We start from the raw sequence: 21,884 nt of genomic DNA on the forward strand, positions 1-21,884 counted from the left end.
TTGAGACAATACTGTGGAAATGGGAAGAGCTGACAATCGTTTCTGAGCACAGCTGATAAAAGCTGTTTTGAAAATCTGTTCCAGGACAACTCAGTTGGATTAGTTCATTTAGCTGTTGCTGAGTTGTGTAGACAGAAGCAGGACAGTGTTTTAAAATCTTTCTGCATTGCTCATGAATCTTGTTGGATAAGTAGCAGTGGGTGGGTGGATCTATGGTATTTATAAAAAATACTTATAAAAAATGATGCACTCAGACCATAATTCCCCCCTGTTTAGTCTTTGTGTATTTAAGCCTTGTTTGGTAGCCCTCAGGACACTGATTTGATATAGCTGACGTCTTCTCACAGCATGATGAGATGTGGCAGCTCCCAGCAGTAGGAGGAACTTCACCAGAGTGTGGTGTGTGTTGCCCTTCTCATTTGGGAATCCCAGTGAGCCTGTGGTGGGCCAGGACCACCTTAACTGTGCCAGTGTAAGCACTGCTGGGGCTCCTTTTGCATCTTGCCACTAAACAAGCTGGAGAAGGAGCAAGATGTGACTTGGGCAGCGTGTTTATAGAGCAGCAAATCTGTGTGCTTGTCTGGATGTCTTGTAGGAACCTCCCCCACTCCCTCCAGACCGAGCACAGAGCCAAGCAATGGGGTAATTAGTGACATGCTGGGAAAGAAAAGCTTTAGTATGCATGTGTATTTATTTTAAAGAAGTAGTATATTAAATTGATGAAAACAGAAATCTATTCTGTGGTGAACATTGTAGAGTTTTAGTGTAATAGGAAAATACGATAAAATACACCAAGTAATTTTTCACTTTAGGAGGAGAAGAAGAAAATGATTGTCATCTCTAGAGCTTGAAAAGGCTCAGATTTGCAGTTAGCATTGCTGCGTTATTGCTCTCAGGCTGAAAATCCTTGAAGCTGTTTAAGCAGTGCCATATGTCCTCCTGAATTGTCCAGCAAGAAACAATGAGGGGCAGGGGAAAACCCCTGAAACGATAAAGCTCTTTTCAGAGCCACATCTGGACTTAATAAATGCAAGCACACATTGTATAATTTAATGTATCTGCTTAAATTAAATCTCAAACACAAGAGTACGAGGCCTGCCATGTTGTGTTTGGTGCAAAAAGGATTTTCTTAACATACTTATTTTCCTCATGTAGGTCCGATTGTGACCTTGTAAAAAAAATCTGCTAGCCATGCAGCTAATGCAGCTGGGAATAAGAAACCCATATATAAATACTGGTGTTTAAAGTTGGTAAGCTACCAGGCATGGTGGCTGTGTGTAGTTGTTCTATTTTACCTTTGAGCACGAACACACAAGTGCTGAAATCTGGTCTTTTGCCCTGACTCTGATATGGAAAAAGGCCCTGGCTCAGTACCTGCGAGCTGTGGCTCCATGAGCAAGGGCTGCTTTTGGTAATTGCTCCAAAATGAGGAAAACCTTTTAAGAAAGTTCTTAGCTTATGATCCAGAAAACAGGCAGACAAGTAGGCTTTGCCCCACTCCTGGAAAGGGGTAGGAGGGTTGGCTATTTCTGTCCAACTCTGTGAAAAACAGCTGAGGAGAGCAGCCTATTTATAGTAGTTCTCAGTTGTCCATAAGAACATTTGCATCTCCAGTGGAAATCTTTAGGGATCTGAAAACTAAGAAGGCTGAAAACTCAGATGGCATTAGACTGAAGGAATAAACTTTTGGCTGCATTTCTTGTAAGAAAATGACACCAGGATTGATTAGAAAAACTAAGATGCACTTACAAGTTGTAGCTGCAATTGTATTATGATTGTTCTGGGGAGAAAGCTGGTGAGAAAACTCATACTGGGGTGTATGTGTACACTTCCATTTTGCCTGTGTATGGCAGGAGAGCAATGTTAAGTCTTTAAGTTTTTTTCCTTACGTCCTAATGTGTGTGATTTGCTTCAAAACATGCACATTGAAAATCTAAATCCTCTAGAGCTCACACTCGTTCCCCCTTAATCAGATCTGTGTTCCAGTGGGTTGGCTGAGGTACATCTGCAGCCTCCTTGTTTCCCTGACTTCCCTTTTTCTGTCAGTGAACATATGATATACAAGATGCATCAGAAAATTTACATTTCCTACACTTCAAACAGAGAAACAGCATTTTTATTTCAATTTTCCCCTGGGTATTTTTCCAGTTGGAGGAGAATGGTTCCTTGTGTTGGCTGCCCTGCTCCCATCTCCAGCATCTTTTGGATGGAGATTAACTGTAGCTGAGTTCTGCAGGTGAAGGGCAGGAAGGGACCTGATGCTTCAGGCTCTGTGGTAACTGAGTCTGCAAGGCTAAAAATAAAGGGAAATCCACCTCTTCTCTTGGTTAAATCATGAGAAGTAGTTGGGGGAGGAAATGGGACTGCTATTTCTGTATTGTCACTATGAAACTGAAGATGTAGTTTGAGGAACTACATGAGGAAATACAAACATAGCACTTAGCAGCATTTTTAAAACAGCGTTTTTCTAATATTGACACAAGTAATGCAGAAATTTACCCAACAAAGACGAGTGCACCGAAATGGACACACACCCTCATCACCCACCCAACTCCCTACTGTGTGAATTTCATCCATTTCTCGTGACAGGTTAAAGTTTCTGTGTAAGAATTGAAACATGATATTCTGTTTCACAAGTCTGCTGCGGCATTCCTCGTGGCTTTCCAAAGTAATTGTTTTTTTTTTTTTTTTTTTTTTTGCTGTAGGATGGGAGATGTCCATGTTTATTTGATAGGATCAATAGAACTGTTCTATTGGGCTTTAATTTCTGGTGTCAGAATATGTTGAGCTGAAGGCCACGGCAGAACTGTGGCTCTGCAGTGTGAAATGCAGGTATTTAAGGCTGCTGTAGCAAGCATTTTTCAGCACTTTTGATTAGAAACACTGCCATGAAAAGAATATTTATTCAATGATATCTGCTACTTGTTTGCTACACCTAAATACTCTTTGTGAATATTTTTTTAAAGTTTGTCCTAGAACTTGACATGTAGGCTGCTGGCAATAGGACTGTGCTGTAAGACTGCTTGAAAAGTCTCTAAATTACTATGATTTCTTTTACAGAAGGAAAAACAGCAGCAGCAGTTAGAAAATTGAGTGGGTTAAATGGGTATGTGTGTCTGAGCACGTGTTAGCCCATAACTCACCACTGGTGCTGAGTGTTTGCAGACTCTTGGAAATTCAGAGGGGATCTGTGGTCTCTGTTTGCTCCCATTTGGATGCTTGGTCAATCCCATGAGCTTGAAAGTTCCTGCCCTCTTCCATACTGAGGCTGCTGAATCCATTCTCAGAGTTTGGGCAGGTAACATTTGAAGTGTGTAAGGAGGGAAGTGTTTACCCTGCTGCCCTGCCACAGCTGCAGTGTGAAGGTTGTACCTGTGTCACCTTGGAATGCACACAATTTTTAGGTTGAAATATTATGGAGAAATTACACTCCAAGGAGGCTTCTTTATCTTCTCAGGGGTTTGTTAAGTCAGAGCATTTCGTTGTTGCTATTCCAGGTTAAATTTAAGTGTGTGCCTTCTTCCATCCCCCACTACTCTTCTCTCAGTTACCCACCTCCCCCATAGCTCCCTTCACTTTTTTTTTTTTTCTCCTTTGTAGTTGTGCTCAGAGAATTTGGCAGCTCTGTGGGAAGAAAACCTTGAAGCTCAGAGCCTGTTCTGTAGTCGAGAGAGGGCTGTGGCTGCCCATGAGGGATCCCTTCTCCCCTTGCTCCTCAACAGGCAGGACACACAGCGAGAGTAGAGAAAATGGAAGGGCAAACACTTGGGGAAGCAGAGTAGTGGTGAAAAAAGTAGTTAAGGGATTGAGACTGAAAAGGCACTGAGGATTCTCACTTCTTCATAGGTTCAGTGTGGACAGATCTTACATTAAAAAAATCGTCTTCACGTTCTGTCAGGCAAGAGGTTTGATTTCAAGTTGTTTTGTTTAATTAAGCCACACATTCTAATAAACTAAAAGCCAGTGAAAATTTAAGACTGTGAAAGTTTAGTGGCTCCATTTATATTTTATATAAATACCAAATCTATAGTTAGAAACTTATGTTCATAGGCTTAGAAAGCCTTTCAAAAGACTTTCATGGTTTGTTTTTTTTTTTTAATAGTACTTGATAGTTTGACCAGTGTGAGGTTAATAAGCCCATTTTTGTTTGTGTGATTACTCAGCATTCAAATACAGCACATTAGTGATTGTGGCCTTATGCATTATGGATGAAGGCCCTTGCTGTTAATACAAATCTTACCTTTGAGCCAGTCAGAGCCTTTATTTAGTGATACAAAAGAAGAAAATGAGAAGGGTGGGTTATGTGTCACACAGGCACATTTGAACTTCATTAATACTCAAATGTGCATTTGCAATCCAAGGCAGAGCTCTAAAACTGATCCTGGGGGAGTGCTGCTGAGGGGTGAGGGTGGGGTTTTCTGGGACCACACCTGGGGGTTTGCAGGGCTCAGGCTGGGACTTGCAGGGCTCATACCCAGGGTCACAGGATGTCAGAGCTCTGGCAGTGCTGTGCTCAGCTTGCTTCATTTCTCCACTGGCAGTGTACCTTCAGTGTTGCACGATGTGCCCTTCAGCCCATGTGTGCCTTAGCTGTTTTCTCCAGATTGTTTTTCAGATTTTTTTCCAGACTATTTCTTTACCTTTTTCCTTCACCTGGGTTGTTTTCAAGAATTCCTGCCTCTTTTGGGTTGTTCTTCTGTACAGTACTCCTGTTCTAGCTTCCATTTTTTTCAGGCAGAGAGCAACTAGTAGAATAACTGGGAGCTGGGGTGTTTAACCTGGACAGAAGGAGGCTCAGAGGGACTTGGTCTCTCTCTACAGCCTCCTGAGAGGAGGTTGTAACTGGGTGGCATCATTCTCTTCTCCCAGGAATCAAGCAGCAGGGCAAGAGGGAATTGCCTGAAGCTGTGCCAGGGGAGCTGTAGGCTGGATATGAGGACAAATGTGTGGATGTGGCATTTGGGGCCAGGTTTTAGTGGTGAAGATGATAGTGCTGGGTTAACAATCGGATTCAATGATCTTAGAAGCCTTTTCCAACCTTAATGATTCTATGAATCTGTCAAGTCCACATTCATCAGCAGACTTTGAGAAGCCTGAGTGTTCTGCTCTGTACTAGGCAGCCTTGTTACTGCCCTGGTAGGAGCAGAAAGGGGTGGGGGGAAAGGTGGAAGTGGATAAATAACTTTTTGTGCTCTCTGACATGTGTGTTTGCTTTTCTTTACCCATCAGCATAAGGTTATTTACAGTGGGGTTGCTGTTTTTCATTTCTGCTGTGTGGCTGCATTTCTGTTTGACTGTTTTAAATAGTATGTTTGCATGGGGCTGAAAGAACCTTCTGTATTATAAAAGATTAAAACTTCAGCTCTCTGTTAACTCAGAACATTGAGGCTAACATGGCTACTTGTGCTGCTGCTTCTCAGGCTGTTTGGAGCTACAAGGGAAAACAGCAATGGAAACTGGTTTTATTGCCTATCTTTCTGATTTTAGGTAAATGCTGATTGTTTTTCATGGATAAATGTGTTTATTCTTGGTAAACAATGTTGCTACCTTTTGTATCTCAAGTAGGACAGCAGGAGGGAGGGAAATTGATAATGAGGTGATTTAACGTTTAAATAGTTTTTTTTCCCCTACATGAATTGCACTTTGTTGTGTGTTTGGTTTTCTGCTGCACTGAATTTTGTCAAATTCATGGCAGTTTTGTAGCCCTAAGGCTCCCTGCTTAGGCTTCTGAGCACAATACCTGGTTTGGTAAACTTGACATTTTTCCAGAGGGGATTAGTTGCTATGTAGGAATTGTTATGATCATTCCACTGAAAGCACTTCTGAGTGCTTGTCTTTCTTGCTTGGAAACGACTTGTCTCATATTTGGGGGGTTTATACGTTTTGTAGCATTCAGGAACTTGGTGAGGGGGAGTATGGAAGTCAGACAATTAACTTTTTGCTCTTTAAATAGGTCCTAATTAATGTACACTGGAAATAAAACCATACTCATAGTGTTTGAAATGCCACTGGGTTTGTTCTTAAAGACATTTCTTAGTCAAGTGGTTGACTTAATTTTAGAATGTGGTCTTCAGGTTCTGTGATGTGATTTACAATAAAGGTTCCTGGAACTTTTTTGTTTAATTAAACTTAGTATCAGAATTTAGATTTTATTTCTTTTGAATTGTGTTGACTTAAAACAATCTGAGTTTGGAGCTGCAAGAATTCTTGAAGGAGTGATTCTACAGAAGTATTTAGCTGTGATATTGTGTGACCAGTGCCTCTCTGTCTCACAGGGCAGCAGTTGCTGTTCCATCAGGTCTTACTTTTGTCTGATACCAGCCCATGTATTTAGTTTTACTTCACGTTTCAAACTATTTTAGCCTGGTGGGACCCTGGGAAGAGTTGCATTAAGCTCTTTTCTTTTATTGTTTCTGGAAGTTCCTTCTTTTTTTCCTCACTATAACTTTTTCAAAAGTATTGTTTCAAGGTAGTTTTTATGTAGCTTCTTTAGTTATAAAAATAAGTTTATGAATATTGGGAAATAAAATGTGTTCTTGTTCCCTTTCTGTTGTCAAGCTACCTTTGTAATAGTATGTGCATATTCTTTATAGTTTCAGTGTTGGCAAAGCTTCCAGTTAGATGATGAAATATGTTTCAGATCTATTTTATTAACAGCTCTGGCTGTGGTAAATGCACATCAAAATCATCTGTTACATTTCTGGTTTACATTGTTGTATTACTGTCTAGTGAAACATGAGCTTTGAAAGGCAAAGCAGTGGAAAAATCCTGCTCAAAACCTTTCTTAATCATAGATTTAAGTATGACTGCGTGCACACTGGCAGACTTCTGTTTTGGGCAAGGGCACGTTACTGTGAACTAATAAGAAATTCACATAAAATATTTCTAAGCTGTGAAAAACAATGTGAAAACTGTGTAGCAGTATTCTGACCTTGTGATGATTTACAGCTGGAAGATTAGAACTGAGTATGGAAAAAAAGACAAATTTCAGCTTCATGTGAGAGGCTTTCTAAAATTTATTTTTATATATTTTCCCCTTCCCTCTCTGAGCTGTATCAGTTCAATACTGTTTGTAGTTTTCCCCATTGCAAACAGACCAGAAAACCCATGTGGGAGACAGAGGTGGGATTGACACTGCAGAGGAGGACTTTGAGTAGGGAAAATACTTGGCTACAGAGAGACAGTCAGCTCTTCTTCAAAGAGCTTCAGGGAACTGCTCTGTGTGAGCAGTTTCTGTACAGGGAGTACAAAAGGGAAGGACCAAACTGAGCCTGCTGTGCAAAGGGAGCTGGAGAGGACGAGGTGTGTGAAGGAGGGTTGGGAAATGGGATAAATGGAGACTGCAAGGGAGCATGAAGGCCAAGTGCTTGAAATGAGAAGTGAGGGAGAAAGAAGAGAACATCACAAATACACGAGGCACTAACAGTGTCCAGGGAGGATTTGTTACTTGGGATCCTCATCCTAAAGCTCTGAAACTGCAGCAATGAGAGGAGGTGAGGGTGAGGAGGACCAGTGTGGCTGGGTGGGCTCTTCAGGGTGACTGTGCTGAGCTCTGGGAAGGCAGATCCAGCTGAGATTCATCTCTCCTTGGTCTTGTGTTGTCCTTCTTCCCTGTTGTCCCCCTCATCCCTCCTATTCCCATTCTCCCAACTGTGAAATATTTATTATTTTTATGTGCATGCACCTGGTGGAGATTTTTAGGAGACTGCAAAGACTGGTGCCCAGTTAATGTAATTCCTTTTTCTATTTAGCTACATTAAATAGAGGACCCATGTGTTTGTGAGGTAGTTGGATTGATTGCCGTTATTTTCACCCAGTATATGTTACTATGTTATTTTCAGTGTTTTAAAAGCAAATACTGCTTATCATGTCTTTTCTTCTCCCTTACATAAGCCAAGCATATTCACTGTACAATAAGGACAAGTTTTGCCAGCTATGACATGAACTATTGATATTTCTGAGTTCATTTCCAGTCCACAAAATATTCTTAAGTTGTACCCATAGCTGCTGTCCTGACTTAAGAGTCCCCTTTAAAAATATTCTTTCAGTTGCTTTTTGAGCTGCAAACATGTACTCTTGAAGTCCTGTAGGTGTTATTTTTAATATTCAATTTTATTCTTTGTGTTCTATGTTATTCTTAATCTTCAGTTTTATTTTTAATATTTTAAAGAGAGTAGATGCTTCTCTGTAAGATTTAGTGCTTTTCCTTATTCTTATATTTGTCTGGCAGTGCTATGGTATTTATTCAACCAGTTTGATTAGAAATGAGACTTCCTTTCTGCAAACAAGGTATTTGGCCTCAGGAATCATAGGCACTTAATTTAGAAAAGTCAATGTATGCATCTGTTGGCTTTTGCTCTTAATAGTCTCAGTACAAAAATGAGATCTGTTCAGGGTTTGTGGTTAAAACTGCCTTAGATAAAAAAATTAGGGTCTTTATTTTGCTTTTACATCTCCCAACCAAAATTTAGGATCAGAGTTCACTTGGAGTTTTTGCTATAGGGATATGGTTTCCCTGTCTGCTGAAACACTCCTGTGTCTGAGCTGACTTGAGCTTTGTGACCTCTTGAGCTCTTCAGCCAGCCCTGTGTGTGTGACCCTGAGGGAGCAGTAGCAGTGTTGGGGGTTGCTCTAGAGAGAACTGCTCAGAAAGCTTAGAGTTGTTGCTGTGACCTTCTCTGGCTTGGAAACTTGGCCAATAGAAGGTACCTGTAATTTGCCATTTGTACTGTGGACAGCTGCTGTCTGTAGGGCTGTTTATTTGCAGAGTCCAGTCACTGCTGTAGGACATTCTTGGGTTTGGGATTTATCCCCCAAGTACAAATGTACTGCAGAGCCCAGAGTTGCCAGCCTCTGATGGATATTGCCAAGGCTCTGCTTAATGCCAGTTTCTTGGGCAGGGCTTGGCAATGTCTCACTACAGTGGGAGTCTAAGCAAGGAGCTAAAAAGTGAATCTGATAGATCAGTTCTGAAATGGCAGCTGAGCTCCACAATTAAAGTGTCCAAAGTCAAAATTACAGTTTAATATTCTCACCAAACACAGCTGAAAGCAAAATCTGAAGCAGCTTAATGGAAAGCTTCAAGTCACTGCACTTGGCAGGTATTGGCCTTGTCAACAGCACTAGCAAGGCTATGGAAAATGCTTGGGTTCTGGGTTTGGCAGACAAAGAGTAACCACATACAAATATTTGAATTGTAATGTATTGTAATATAAGAATCAACAGCCTGTGTTTATTACTGACTATGTGTTCTTAAAATCTCTGTGTTTTGCTTTGGTTTGCTGTCTTCATTGGTTTTCCTGGTCTGTACTACTATTTATTGTGGAACAAATTCACTTCTGAGATTGGAACTGGGAGTCAAGATGGAACTGAGGAATTGACACAGAAGAATTAGTAAAATTTTGCTTTGAAATTTGTCTCATCTTTTCTTTCTTTCTTCTTTCTTTTTTTGTTTTCCTCTCATGATAGAAGACTAATGGGTAAAATAAGAACACTTCATCATCCTCTTTTTCACCTCTAAAATTCCAGAAAATAGAATAGAATTTCTTATTACAAGTGTAGTCTGGTAAGACTCATAAATTACCTGATGCTCTCACATCAAGGCAGGATCATTACAACTCTGGCCTTATATTTATATATACTTCAATTTTCACCTACATATCAGAAGACGTGGTGGTATTTCTGTTAATTTCTCCTCTTTGTGTATTTACTGAATTTCATTCTGTTTCACATATTTCGGGTAGTCTCAGTTTCATTCCAAGAAATATATTTTCTGTGCTTTTTTTTTCTTTAGATAAGCCAGACTGTTTAAGGTGGACAAGGTGGTAATGTAAGGGCAGGGATTAGTGAGGAAAATCATGAATAATCCAGTCCTTCAATCTTGCCTACTTTGTATTCCCAGTCATTTGTACTACCTCATCATAACTGTGCTGTGTCTTTTGCTAATGTCCTTCAATGTCAGTTTTTAAGTTAAAATGATGAGAGACAACCAGACCTATTGTGGTGCTTTTTCTGTGCTTCATGCTGAGAGACTGCTAGAACAAGCAGCTTCAAGAAGAGTGCAAAATCCAGAGTTGTTCTACCTCCAGGTCTGTTCCTGAAGTCTCAGCCAAAGAGATCTTCTGGGCTATGTAAATCAGAAAAAAAAAAAAAAGTCACAACGAAGTTGTTGCATACTATTGAGAGACATCGTTTCATGAAACCATTTTGAACATAATTACTTAAAAATAATGATAAAAAAGCCATAATCCTATATGACCCTAAAGTCTCCTGAAAGTGTATGGTGTATGTTTTGTATCTTTCAGTGCATTTAATCCCAGTCAACCCTGTCAGGGAAGATGGGCTCAATCCTAAGAGCCGGAAGAGAATAATGCCAGATCTGCTGACAGAGCCTCCTGCCATAGACCCGGTGTATGAAGCTCGTGTTTACTGCAATATTCCCAGCATTGCTGAGCGCAGCATGGAAGGTGAGCTTTGGGAGGCCAGGCCTCACCTTAGCTGCTTGTTTCTTTGTGCTGGTCCTAGAAATGATAACTCTGTGCATTGTCAGTTCATTGCTGCTGGGAGAAGGTGGAGCAAATGTCAGCTGGTCACTGAATTATGTTACATCATTCCAAACATGCTGCTGCTCTTTCCTTCCCCTTGTATCCTCTTTGTCGTCTTGATTTTTGGAAATTGTTCTATGTCCAGCCAATAGTCAGCTATAAGTCTAAAACTGAAAGGGTTGGGAGAGGTTTAGATGTTAAATATTTGAATTGTAATTCTTGTTACACGTCAGCTGCATTTCAAGCAGTTGACTTGGAATTCAGGAAGAAAAACTCCTCAGAAGTAATTAATTTTGGAATTCCAAGCCATTAGGCATGGTCAGCTAGAAGGCATATTTGCATTCTTTACTCCACAGCAGCTACAGCAAGTTTGAATGAAGTCCTTCATTAGCATATCCTACTAATGGTTATCAAATAAATCACAAACTAGTATATCAGAAAGATCCAGATTAGACATGCTGCAAAATCCATCATTATCATGGGGACCAGAAAAGAGACATTATAAAAGTGGAATAACCTTATTGTGTTGACAGAGTTCAGTGCTTGAGTAATGTTTTGTGTGGTTGGTGGGCTTCAGATGTATTGTGGAGATGTGCTAAGAACCTCAGTCTTGTATAACTTGTCTTGCAATCTGAAGTGAAATCTTTTTTGGGTTGGTAAGTTGTAATTTCCTAGGGGTGTTTTCTTTCATTGCAATACCAAAGCAAACTAATGATACCTGCTTTTTTATTTTTTATTTATTAAAGAAAGTGGATGCAGGTAACACTTTTTTGTTGTTGTTTTGTTTTCCCTTTCTTCCCTTTAGGTCATGCCCCTCATTATTTTAAGCTGGTGTCAGTTCAAGTGCTGATTCGACACGGTGATAGGTATCCTCTGTATGCCATTCCCAAGACAAAGAGACCTGACATCGACTGTATGTTGGTGCCCAGCAGGTAAAATTCTTGGTCTTTGTCTTTACCAAGCTCTTTTTTTGCTTGAGAATAATTTTTTTCCTCTTCAGGAAACAATTTGTGCAGCCTGAAGTACATTGTAACTTCTGACCATTGTGTATTGCCATGGTTTAAAAAAACCAACCCCTGGATCAGTGGTGCATAGTATTTTGTTTGAAACAACTATTACATATTACCAGTTCAGACCAGAGTAAGTTCTTCATATTTCTTTAAAAAGCAAAAGCTATTTAGTTGGATATTTAGGTTGCTATTCCTCTTAGATAAGTTTTTACATTTTGAAAATGTAAGTGCATTGTTTGAGATGATCTCTTCCATTTCAGCTCAGCACGCTTCCCTTCATCTGAATACAAAAAGCTCTCAGGCAGTTCAGCACTACCATAAGAAAATTGATATTTGCCTTTTATATTATTTTTTCTTTTACTCTACAGAAATAGAGGCTATCAGACTTTTCCCTTAATGATTTGTGTCAAAATTCAGAAAAAAAATGGGAGTTGTATATTTAACTATTAAAATAAAAGTTAACAGAAACTAGTTTGCTACTTGACAACTGCCCTTTCCTGTAGTTACCTCTCTCTGTTCAGATCTGTCACAAGTTAGTTATTTGTGTCTAACTGCCACTAAAACATCATTTTCCTTTCTGTTTCAGTATAGTGCTTTTGTCTAACATTATGTCTTTGTAGGTTGCTGAAAACCTACTGCTGTTTTTACACCTGAATCATCTTGAGCTGCAGAGATGATGTGAACTGCTTCTTTGTGGCAGAACCTTCTTTTTTTTGTTTAGATTCTACTCACTGATACAGATGAATTATAAGTAGAGAAATAGGATCTAGATATTTATTGGAGTTCCTAAAGGCTCTGATCTTGTGATCTTTCTTAATATCTGTCATGTTAAAATGGATGTGAGAAAGCTTTATTGAAAAGATGTTAACTGTAAGTGACAGTGTTAGATGAGTGGCTGTGTTTCTCAGTGTGCCACATGAGACCTCAGTTTTGTATTTGTCAGAAAAGCTTTTATAGCTGTTTCCACTTCAGTTTCAGGCAAGGAGTACAACATGAAGGCCCTGGAGTCAGAAAAACTGTCCATAAAAGGCAAGGAAGTAGTGTGGCTTTGACACAGAATGCCCAAGTGGAGCAGTTGAGAGGGCACATTCAGGCTCTGAGGAGGCCAGAGGGGGGGATACCCGTGGCTCTCACTGATTTGTGAACCATTAGAGCATCCCTGTGTAAATGACACATCCCTTACCACTCACAGTCACTGAGAGACCTTGTCTCCTTAAGAACAAAATTTCTGTAAAAGAGTATCTCTTATCCTAATTAAGGGAAGCAGAAAGATTAAAGGAGTTGGCTCTGCACCATTCTGTCCAGATGTGTTAAAGCTGACTTTACTGAATAAAGCTAGAATTAAGCCATTGTTTTGAGTGGAACATTCATTACTTCAGCATCATGAAGTTATTTACTGTGTTTGGCTGTCAGGCTTATATTCTTTTGTGATGTAAATTTGGTGCTTGATTGTAAATGTATTTATATGGGGAGTGTGACAGGGTCTGTAATCACTGCCTTTGAACTGAGGGTTTCTTGCTGCTGTACAGTTGAGTTGAGGTGGCTGATGGAAAGTCTGGCTTGTTTAAGCTTTCTGGACTTAAAACATCAGTTAAGTAAGCTGCTCATATGCAGGCTGCTCTTTATTTGACTTGGCATTCAGCTGATGGAATTCATTAATTAAGCAGATTATGCCACAACCCCATGGACTTTTAATGGATATGTGAAATAGCCTTGAGGTCACGCTTGAGTTTTGTGAATTATGGATTGTGACATCTAAGTGTGGAACGAATATAAGCAAATGGATTACATGCTTTGGAGATTTCTTCTATCTAAAACTTCAATTAATATTATTGTTATCATTTTTATTGTTCTGGATGCAAATTTCCAAAGGGAACCAAATAATGAAAAGAAAATTACTTGAATGATGTTATGAAAATCCTTCATTGTAGTGTTTTCTTATGGGGGAAGTAAATTAATCCCACACATTTTTTTTCTGATGTAGCTCGCATTTATAATGTCAAAAGTAAAAAATATGCAGTGTTTCCTCACTGAGTTTGTATGTGAGAGAGAAGAAATGCTTTTTGCAAGATGCTAAAATGATTTCAGGAGACTGCTATAATTTGATAGTAAGCTGGGTTAATTAGCATATACTTGAAGACATTTTGAGAGGTGTTGATGTTAATCATAAGAAGCTTAGTAACAAATAGGAAAATTTCAGCTTAAATATGCACATGTTTTGAAACTGCCACAAAAATGAGCTGGGAGGTGGGACATGAGACAAGTATCATACTGTGAGCTAAAGGGGGTGTGGATTTGACTTGGAGTGAGGTCAAAGTGGATCCAGACCAGAATCAGGTGAGGAAAGGTCTCCTGAGGCCTCTGCTGACTTTAGAGAATCAGACAGAGGAGAAGTAGATGGAATTCCAGAGCCATGGAATGGTTTGGGCTGGAAGGGACCTCACAGATCCTCTCATTCCAAGCCCCTGCCAGGGGAGTCCTGTGGAGTTTGTTATAGAAATGTACAAGCTGTGAGACCTTTATGAATAAATAATCCCCAGCAGTACTACTACTGCCTTAGGATCTCTTCTGTAGACTGCACTCATCTGCTGTTGGGTTTAGTGGCTCTTTCCCTGCATTTGTTTTCTAAAAAGCACACAGTGTAGTCCTTTGATCTCACACTTCTTTTTACCTACTTGAACTTCACAGAAAACACATGCCATTTTTGCTTGAAGTTCTAAAATGATATTTTGCATTTTAAGTGAAGAGAAAGAGACTTGCTCTTGGTATAGTTTGCAGGCAGAATCTTGTGTAGTATGATTACAGAAAAGTCCTGTTTGTGTGTCTGAAGCCTGATGGGGTCATGTTTACTCACTGAGTGATGCACTGAGGGCTCTGCAGCTCCTTGTGAGAAGCCTGGTCCTCTCAGCTTTTGCCATGCATTTTTGTATCAACTCCTCAAGGAAAAAGGAAATTTTATGGAAGGATGCCAGCTCTGTTCCTGGCAGAAATACATAATATAGTTCAAATGGTTGTGCAATATTTCTTTCCATGTACACTGGTTACAGTGTAGCAATAAAAGGTGCTATTAAAGCATTTTAAGACTTTTGAAATAAGATATTTAAATGTTAATTAAGGATTTAAATCCATTGGTCCATTTTTATGCTAGTGCATGAAAACCAGAGTATTCAATCTGGGATCTATTATCCCAGTGCTTAGGTTGTAAATAAAAAAAATCAGCTAAATTAATTATTTGAGGGAAAAGAAGCATCCTCAGTTTCATTACAGATAAAATTTATTCTATTGTACACAAATAAAATCATTAAAAGGCAAATGAACAGATTTTAAATAAGGGAACAAATGTTAAAGTTGGGAAGTGTGGCTATTGTTAGTGGGTTTAAATGAAAAGCTGTTCCATTTTCTGACAAAATTTGAACTGTTTTTTATACCCCTACCTTTTGCAAATGTGGTAGCTTGCCATTATAAGGCCAGGAAAATTACAGAAGGATGTCTCTTTAGTTCATTTTTATTTTCTGATTACTCTTATGGAAAGAAAATTTGAAGGATAATTCAGTCTTTTCAACTGTACAACTGAGCAATTTCCTTTGCTTCCTGCTCCAGCAGCCCCAGCAGCCTCAGCCGTGTTGCCTGGATACTCTATCTCCTGCAGCATCTGTAAATTGGCCAATTCAACAGGAGGATTCATATTCTAAATAAAAGCCAAGTCTTGGGGTGGGAGGGGGAATGCTTTGTCAGCTGGGAGCCTGAGTGCTGCTGCAAGCCTTGCTGCTGAGAAAAATAGGTGTTTGTTTGCCCAGTTGTACAGGAATATCTATTCAACGAGAATTAAGCTTTGAATTTCTATTCAGAAAGATGTTCAAGTCATATTTCATAATGCACTTGTGCAGATATGTGCTTATCTTGTGCTCACTTTAAATACAGTGTAATCCAAAGTTAAGTAGCTTGCATCTCCATGTCTAATATTATTAATACACTGGAATATAAAATCATCAATTATCGTCACTTTTGTAATTTTATCTTGAAAGTTAATTTATTTTGTCTTCCGTTTTTTCAGAAAAATCCTTTTGCAAAGTACAGATAAATACTTTTCTTTCTTCTTTCCTTTCTTCCTTCCCACAAGTAATTGCTGGCAGTTTTATCAGCACAGATTTGATTCTATTAGAATTCTTTCAGGCTTTTGCAAGCAAAGGAGCAAAAGAAGCAGAATGGATAATGTAGTTCTTCTAGTTTTCTTTCATATGTGTTTGCAGAACTTGTTAATTAAGTGAACAGAGTTTAAGGAAAATTTTGATTGTCAGTTTATTCATGTGTGGAGTTTTATAGAGTTCAAAATTTAGAAAATTGGTGGTTCAGCCTGCTACCTCTGTAATAAGCTGAAAAAAACATTTGCTAATGGGTGTAGTTTAATTTTCTCAACCTAATTTTTCCATTTTTAGATTTTACTGCTGTGCTGTGAAAATAGTGCAATGTACAAAATGTTCTGTTGGAAATTTTCATCTGGAGCTGGAGTAAGCTTCTAATGTATGATTGTACAACAGGAAGCCTCCACGGCTTGAGAAACATAAACAGGCTTTGTTAGTTTCTCTGCTTTGAAAATACAAATCTTCAATTGCCCTGTTAAAATTACAATACACAAAAAAAGCTGTGGATTTAGAATATCATAAATTGGCTGATTTTCCTTTAATTTGAAGTGAAAATGAAAAAATTAGTCTGATTTTTAATCTCATTATGCTCTTTGTCTCATTTTGCCTTTTTGTCTTACTGGCAGTTGTGGCATAATTGTAACATTTTCCTGCCAGGATTTTTTTTTCCTGAAGAGAAATTAAATGCTGGAAAATTCAAGTTTTATAAAATGATATGAGCTACCTTTCTGCTGATAGACACTGATTCTTATGAGCCCTCCTGGGAGCAGAGCTCTGCAAGAAGTCCTCTCATGTAGGAGAGTTTCTCAGTTGGCTCTTCTAAGCAAACATGGAATTCTTTGTCCCAGTAAACTTCGATTGCAGACTCTCATTCATGCTTTAGTGGTGTTACTGCTCCCTCTGGTGTGTCCTGCAATTCAGGTTTCTTTTTAAGACCTGAGGTTTTTATCAAAAATAGTTTATCATTCTAACAAATGTAAATACGAGCAGTATATACAAATCCCAGAGTTCTGTAAGAGATCCCTGACAGAATTTATTTTCTATATTTTTTTAAGCAACATGAAAGCATATTAACTGTATTCAAGCTGAGCATCCTATTAAGACAAGAACTGTCTGGAGCAGAGTTGGATTGTCAAGCAGTTTCTGATTTAGTTCTGCACAAAATTAGAGGTGACTGTGTAAACTTTGATAACTGCTGACATTTAACAAAGAAGTCCCCACTCATGTAATGCATTTGTGCTGTAGGAATGTGATCACAGATTTCGTTTTTAAAGGTTCAGATTACCTTTGGTTTACATTGGGTGCTTTTTTTGTACCTGTAGCTTTCTGCACAGCAGTACCATAGTGAGCTGAGTCCGTGGTGTATTTGAAATTTTCAGTGCAGTGTGGGAGATCTAAGCATTCTTTCACTGGCTTGAACTCTGTTTCAGTGAGTTAACTTGGATATTTTAGTGAATATCTCTTCCAACTGCATTCATTATTTCCATGGTGGAGGTATCTGACTTGTGTACGTGTCCAGCAGTGTTGGCCTCTTTTTTCCTGAACAAAAGTGCAGTTCCCCAAACAAAGATTCCAGTTTTAATGGGGCCACTGGGTACTGCTTTCCAGTCCCACATAATGGAAACTACATGTGCTATTGGATTTGAGGCTGAAGGAAGCAGAAATAAAAGCTGAGATTGTGATCAGCATTGTACATTAGAAAATCTGAGAATTCCTTCAAGATTATCTACTTAAAGTACTGTATTTGAACCCCTTTAGACTGCTCCTGCATTTGGCTGTGCTGTTAAAGAGTATTGGTACTTCAGAAACTGGAGAGAGGTTTGGAGACTTTTCAAAGGTTTTTTTTAATTATCTTTTTCATTTTAATTCATAACAGTATTAGTGACTGAATTCAAAGTAACCTCCAGAAATTGTTTGAAATTACTTAGCGAAAGGTATCCTAATTTTAACAGGACATCTGTTTCCCCATAGTTCTTTGGTAGATAGTAAGCAGTTAGATTTCTTTTCCTTACTTGCAAAAGTCCTGAGTAACAGCAGATGTTGTGTCAGTGGGAAATGAGCTCACATCATGAAATTTCTGAGCTGACATACTTGGAATACTTGACTCTCTCGAGTTGCTTTCCCATATGCTTTTGGAAGTTTTCACATTTTATTTTTTTATCTCTCTAGGAAACCTTCTCATCCTCAGCTTGAAGCCTTCATTAAGCATATGTCCAAAGGGTCTGCAGCCCAAATGGATGGATCCCTGAGCAGCCTGCCTCACTTCCCCAGTCACTCCCTGTGTGAAATGGGAGAGCTCACACAGACAGGTGAGTTCCCCTGGCAGCTCTGTCTTGTCCTCTGCTCGTTAAGCACAGTCTGCTTGAAAAGGGATCTTCTGATTCTCTTTATATTGACATAGATGCTTTTTATGGAAACTTATCATGTTGCTCATATCCTAGGCTATGCTGGGATATGGATAAAGTTTAGACTCTCAACTGTAAAAGTGGCAACAGTTTTAGAAACCATGCTTTATCCTATAGCTTGACAATCCTGTTACACATTGGTCAATCTTGGCATCTCTTAACTTCCTTTCTGTAGCAAGTCAGAGCACCTTTCTTTCATGTTGCTTCACACCTCAGAATTCCTCTGTTACCCTTGTGACAAACAGCACGGCTCAGTCCCTCCTGAGGGACATCTGTTACTGATAGGGCTGTGGTCCAGAGGGACCCTGTGTCCCCTACGAGAGATGCTGATGGAGCAGACAAACCTGCTGCTTGTGTTATGGAAATGCTTTATACATCTGGTGCCTGCCAAGCCCGTGTGTGTTCTGGGATCCCTTTGAAAGGAATCCTTGGCCACTGTCAAGTCTTGCAAAGTGATATCAAGAGAAAGCAAGGCAGGACACCACTGAAATTGCACACAACATAGAGATTGTGTCACTGAGCTGGCATCTGGGGACTCCTGTGGCTTGCAGCAAGGTATATAGAGGTGTTCTAGTGCATAACGGGTTCATGCCTGTTGCTTTGCTGTTGGCAAGAGATGTGGATTCTGGAGCAGAGGTTTTGGCACGTGAGAAGGATACACTCTCCAGCTGGATAAAGGCAGAGCTTTAGCATAAATTATATCAAGCAATTTAAATACTCCCTGAAGGCAGATGAAGAAGGAAGCTTGAGGCAATTGGTACACCTCATAATTGTTTTGTGAGTTTACACACAAAATGTAAATTAGTGTATTTGTGTCCTGACTGCTGGTGGTTTTATTGGCTGCCATAAATTTTCAGGGGCACAGCATTCTCTGCCTGCCTGAAAACCTGATTGAGGTGCAGTCTCCAAAAACACCTTACTTTTATAGTCATGTTAGACCCATTCAGTCTGTGTCTTAGTCCAAAGAATTAATATTAAACCAGGTTTTAAATAAATTTTATGGAACCAACTTATTTTCTAATATTTCAGGTTAGTTCCTAGAATCTGAGAGATACTGAAGAATAGCAAGTTTCTCATGTTTCAGACAGTTTTCTTAATAGTCATCATAAGTGAAGTTCAGTTTTGCAAGTTGATAACCTTTTAACAAATTGTTCATTTATCAGTAAGGCTACTAGCTGTAATTTTTTTTTTTATTTGCAAAACGGCAAATATTCTAACCACGTGTTGTAATTTCTGTCAAAACTCAGGGGTTGTACAACATTTACGAAATGGCCAGCTGCTCCGAGAAATCTATATCAACAAACACAAGCTGCTCCCCGGTGACTGGGCAGCCAAGCAGCTCTACTTGGAGAGCACGGGGAAAAGCCGAACGCTGCAGAGCGCTCTGGCCCTGCTCTACACCTTCCTGCCAGATTTTGACTGGAAGAAAATTAACATGAGGCACCAGTGGAGCACCATTTTCTGCTCGGGAAGCTGCGACTGTCCCATGAGAAACCACTACCTGGAAGAGGAGCAGCGCAGGCAGTACAGCTTAAGGGTGAAAAACAACGATTTGGAGAAAATATATGTGGATATGGCAAGGATTGTGGGCATTCCCACCAGGCAGCTGAGAGCTTCTAACCCCATAGATTCTCTCCTGTGCTATTTCTGTCATAATGTCTCATTTCCGTGTACCAAAGCTGGCTGCATTAATATGGAACACTTCAAAGTAATCAAGAGACACCAGTTGAAGGATGAGAGAGAAAGACAGGAAAAGAAACTTTACTTCTTGTATGCACTGTTGGCTACTCATCCTCTCCTCAACCAGACTGTCAATAGGCTGCAGCGTATTGCAGAAGGCAAGAAGGAGGAAGTGTTTGTGCTCTACTCTGCACATGATGTCACCTTGTCACCTGTTCTTAGTGCCTTGGGCATTACAGAGGCCAGATTTCCCAGATTTGCTGCCAGATTAGTTTTTGAGCTGTGGCAGGATGGGAAGAGGCCCAAAGAACATTTTATCCGCATCCTGTACAATGGTGCTGATGTCACATTCCAGACCTCGTTTTGCAAGGATCATTATAAACGTTCCAGCAAGCCAATGTGCCCACTAGAAAAATTTGTCAACTTTGTCAAGAGGGATATGTTCTTAATTTTTAACAGTACAAGCTACTACGATGCATGTCATAGGAGGGCACTGTAGAAAAGGGAGGAGGCAAATGTTAACTTATGTCAGTGGTCTGTTTTCTGGCAGAGGCAAGTTTTCTTACGTCTTGAAATTTTATGTGTAAGTACAGAAGGGTAATGCTTGAAACATTCTTCAAATAGTTTTATTTTCATTCAGGCTACAGATGGCCTTCAGTAGAACAAATGCCAAGGGTTATGTGTATGTCTGTGCTCACAAATGCTGTTAACTGTTGTGATAAACCACGTGGGTGAATGTAACCTGGCCCTTGATAGAGTGAGAGCATACACTTTATGTTTCTCTGTTCCAGAGCAATACTTGGATAGCCTAAGTTTAAAGCCAAAACTACTTTTTTTTTCCCACCACCATCTTGCAGTCATTTGAAGCAGTTCATGTCAGGGTCATTATGAATTCCAGGTGTCTGCAGTAAGGAATTTTTGGATTTCTTTACTCAGAGGAAGCCTTCTAATATTATGGGGCAGGTCCTTAAAGCCAAGTGCATGTATGTGTGTGTGAATACTTCCCTGAGCATGTACAAATGAGCGTATTGTTGTTATACCCTTGGGTATTGTTGCCAGTGCCAGAGAGGAGTGTACTGGAAAAGGGATACAAAACTCTACTCTTTGATCGCACTTTCAGCACTTTGAATAGTTCAAACACAGTCTAGAAACACGTAAAGGCCTTGTGATGTTGAAATAGATAGGAAACACTAACAGTACCACTAAACCTGAGTGGGAAATTAGGGTTAGAAATCAGTTTTATGGTGAAGTGTTGGGCTCCTTCCCATTGTGAACACGTTCAAGCTGTTGTGCTATGGAACAAATCAATATTTTAGGAATTTGCTATGGTGACTGCTTGAGACAGCTTGACTAAATACCGAGAAAACTTTGTAGTTGAGTTAGTATTTTTATGGACTAGGAAGCTCTCATTTTGTAAGACCAGACTTGTACATATTGTACTGTGTATATTTATAACACAGTAGATCTTTCTTACTTGTTTAGTTTGTAAAGACTTGTGGAGGTCACTTTTTAGACATTTTTTCCCTTGATCAGGATATTTAGACTTAAGAATAAACTGTCTGTTATGGGTAATTTGAACAATGAGTAGATAAGAAAACTTCAGACTATCATCTCTGTAGGAGTAGTAAATTGAGAACCAATTTTTAATAGAATTCCTAGAAATTTTATAATGATAGAGGTTTCTTAACCTCTAGAAATAAATTAGTGTGTGACTTGTGATTCAATGGTGCTAGTTTGTCAAAGCAAACATAACTCAACATAAGTTCTCTGACTCTTGGTATTCCAGTCTCTCTGTTTTCAATGCTGCATTTGAACATGTTTCTTTAAATAAAATTCTGGGGTTCCTTTGTGTATTTGTGTGTATGTTCCTTGTGACGTCCTTAGTTGTTTGGAGGAACAAGGTGTATATTGTTATGCTTGTTGCATTTCTAACTTCTTCACTTAATCTGTCCTGCCCAGTCTAGGCAGGAGCAAGTAAACATTTCATGAGTACTGAAATAGAAATCCTGATAGAATATTTGGGGCTTTTGTACCACATTGGAGTGGTAACCTTTCTGGATCTGCTTGTCATCATCCCTGCTTGTGTGCTGGAGGGCAAACAGG

At 39.4% G+C, this 21,884-nt stretch overlaps 1 protein-coding gene across 4 annotated transcripts in view; it reads left to right on the forward strand.

Moving 5' to 3' along the window:
• Nucleotides 1-21,634, forward strand: part of PXYLP1 (2-phosphoxylose phosphatase 1) — a 46,929-nt gene extending 25,295 nt beyond the window's left edge. For all 4 annotated transcript variants that reach the window (XM_014879577.2, XM_088170701.1, XM_014879578.2 and 1 more), the window contains 4 exons: nucleotides 10,305-10,466; nucleotides 11,350-11,476; nucleotides 17,866-18,005; nucleotides 19,349-21,634. In XM_014879577.2, the coding sequence (XP_014735063.1) occupies nucleotides 10,305-10,466; nucleotides 11,350-11,476; nucleotides 17,866-18,005; nucleotides 19,349-20,280 (1,361 nt within the window). In that variant the 3' untranslated portion in view covers nucleotides 20,281-21,634. The remainder of the gene's footprint in view (nucleotides 1-10,304; nucleotides 10,467-11,349; nucleotides 11,477-17,865; nucleotides 18,006-19,348) is intronic.
• Nucleotides 21,635-21,884: the final 250 nt, after the last annotated feature.

This window comes from Sturnus vulgaris, chromosome 10 (genome assembly GCF_052056855.1).
Source record: "Sturnus vulgaris isolate bStuVul1 chromosome 10, bStuVul1.hap1, whole genome shotgun sequence".
Taxonomy (NCBI): domain Eukaryota; kingdom Metazoa; phylum Chordata; class Aves; order Passeriformes; family Sturnidae; genus Sturnus; species Sturnus vulgaris.